At 43.5% G+C, this 1,463-nt stretch overlaps 1 protein-coding gene across 1 annotated transcript; it reads right to left on the bottom strand.

Moving 5' to 3' along the window:
* Positions 1-450: 450 nt before the first annotated feature.
* On the bottom strand, positions 451-1,113 carry LOC132512735 (putative claudin-24). Its single transcript, XM_060136580.1, has one exon. The coding sequence runs from the start codon at positions 1,111-1,113 to the stop codon at positions 451-453; it is 663 nt and encodes a 220-aa protein (XP_059992563.1).
* Positions 1,114-1,463: the final 350 nt, after the last annotated feature.

Below are 1,463 nucleotides of genomic sequence, written 5' to 3'. Positions count from 1 at the left end.
AGCATGTGGTTTTGCTAGTGCAGAATGCTTAAAGGATTTCAGATTGTTAGGTTTTTTTCCTTAGGAAACAGGAACTAATTATCAATTTCAGCTACTGACAAAACCAAAAAAACATTTCTAATATCAAATGAACACAGTAAAGCTAATTAGTGCTCTCTTGGACAACCACCACCAAATTTTGATCTAAATACCCAGATGAATGAAAGTTTGTTTTGTTCATTCCTATGTAATGCTTACCACAATCATTTTCTTTTAGATATAAGATTTGCCTCTTTCTTACTTCTCCAGGTTTTGGGGGGATGGGGTATCTAGGATAGAAAAGTCATGATTTAATGTATTTAATGAGAAAATGTTAGCATCACAAACATAGTTACATAACAAAGAACCCTTTATCATGTAGACCGTCACAGTTGATATAGGGAGATACACCTCTCTGGTCTCATCAAAGTCTTACACTGAAGGATTGGCAGTTCCATTCTCCAGGTATGAACACTGAGTTTGCATTTCTGCCACTGCATAGTGGCCGGAAGCCAGGGGAATCTGGGTCCCGCAGGCGGCCCAGTTTAGCAGACACCCTCCGAGCAGGAGAGAAAATCCAGCAAACCAGCCGATAAAGAGGGCCTCCCCAAACTCCCACCTGGGCACAATCTCAGGGATGGTCTCATCCCAGAACTCCTGGACTGTCCTGTGGGCGACCCAAGAGACAGGAACAAGGGCTGTGACACCTGCTGTCCAGAACAGAATTCCTCCCAGGATTAACAGCTGCTTCTTGACATCCTGCTGTCTCTCTCCAATTCTCAAGCAGTCCAGGCCAAACCCCGAGACCAGCAGGCCCAGGAATCCCAGGCCGTTTGAGAGGAACATTAAAATCCTGGAGATCCTGAGCTCAGCGGGCAAAGCCAGGAAAGAATCGAAGTCCTTGCATTGCATCCCCACTTCCTCTTGGGTGACGCAGGTCTGCCAGAGTCCCACGGTCCAGTTTTCCATTTCATTTAAGTCCAGGTTGAGGTTTTTCCAATGTGGCAAAAAAGTTGTAATAATGGATAAAACCCATCCCAGCAGAGATAGCAAAATTCCAACGAATTGCATTGCTACTCTAAAGACTAAAGCCATCGCAACAAATCTTAGGACCCTTGCCACCTCTATAGGAGCTGCTGTCTTGTGGTGGACAGTAGTGTGACAATCTTGGTTCGATGCTGCCTGGGGAATATAAGTTTTGGTCGTTAACTCTTTGGGCACTCTGAAATGCGTTTTTGTTCTTCTTGAATATAATGTTTCATGTAAAGGACGAAGGACTCTGTTAAAACTATGAGTTGGGCTTTCCGATAAGGATTTGATCTGTTACCTTCCAATTTGCTTGGTAAAATTATATCCCCAATGCCTGATGATTATATAAGTCTAAGGATGAACAAAGAGCGCTCTATGACCCCTCACCCTAAAATACAACAGAAATCTTTGTGCTT

The sequence above is a fragment of the Lagenorhynchus albirostris genome, chromosome 21 (assembly GCF_949774975.1).
Source record: "Lagenorhynchus albirostris chromosome 21, mLagAlb1.1, whole genome shotgun sequence".
NCBI classification, from domain to species: domain Eukaryota; kingdom Metazoa; phylum Chordata; class Mammalia; order Artiodactyla; family Delphinidae; genus Lagenorhynchus; species Lagenorhynchus albirostris.
This window is presented reverse-complemented; position numbering and strand designations above follow the sequence as displayed.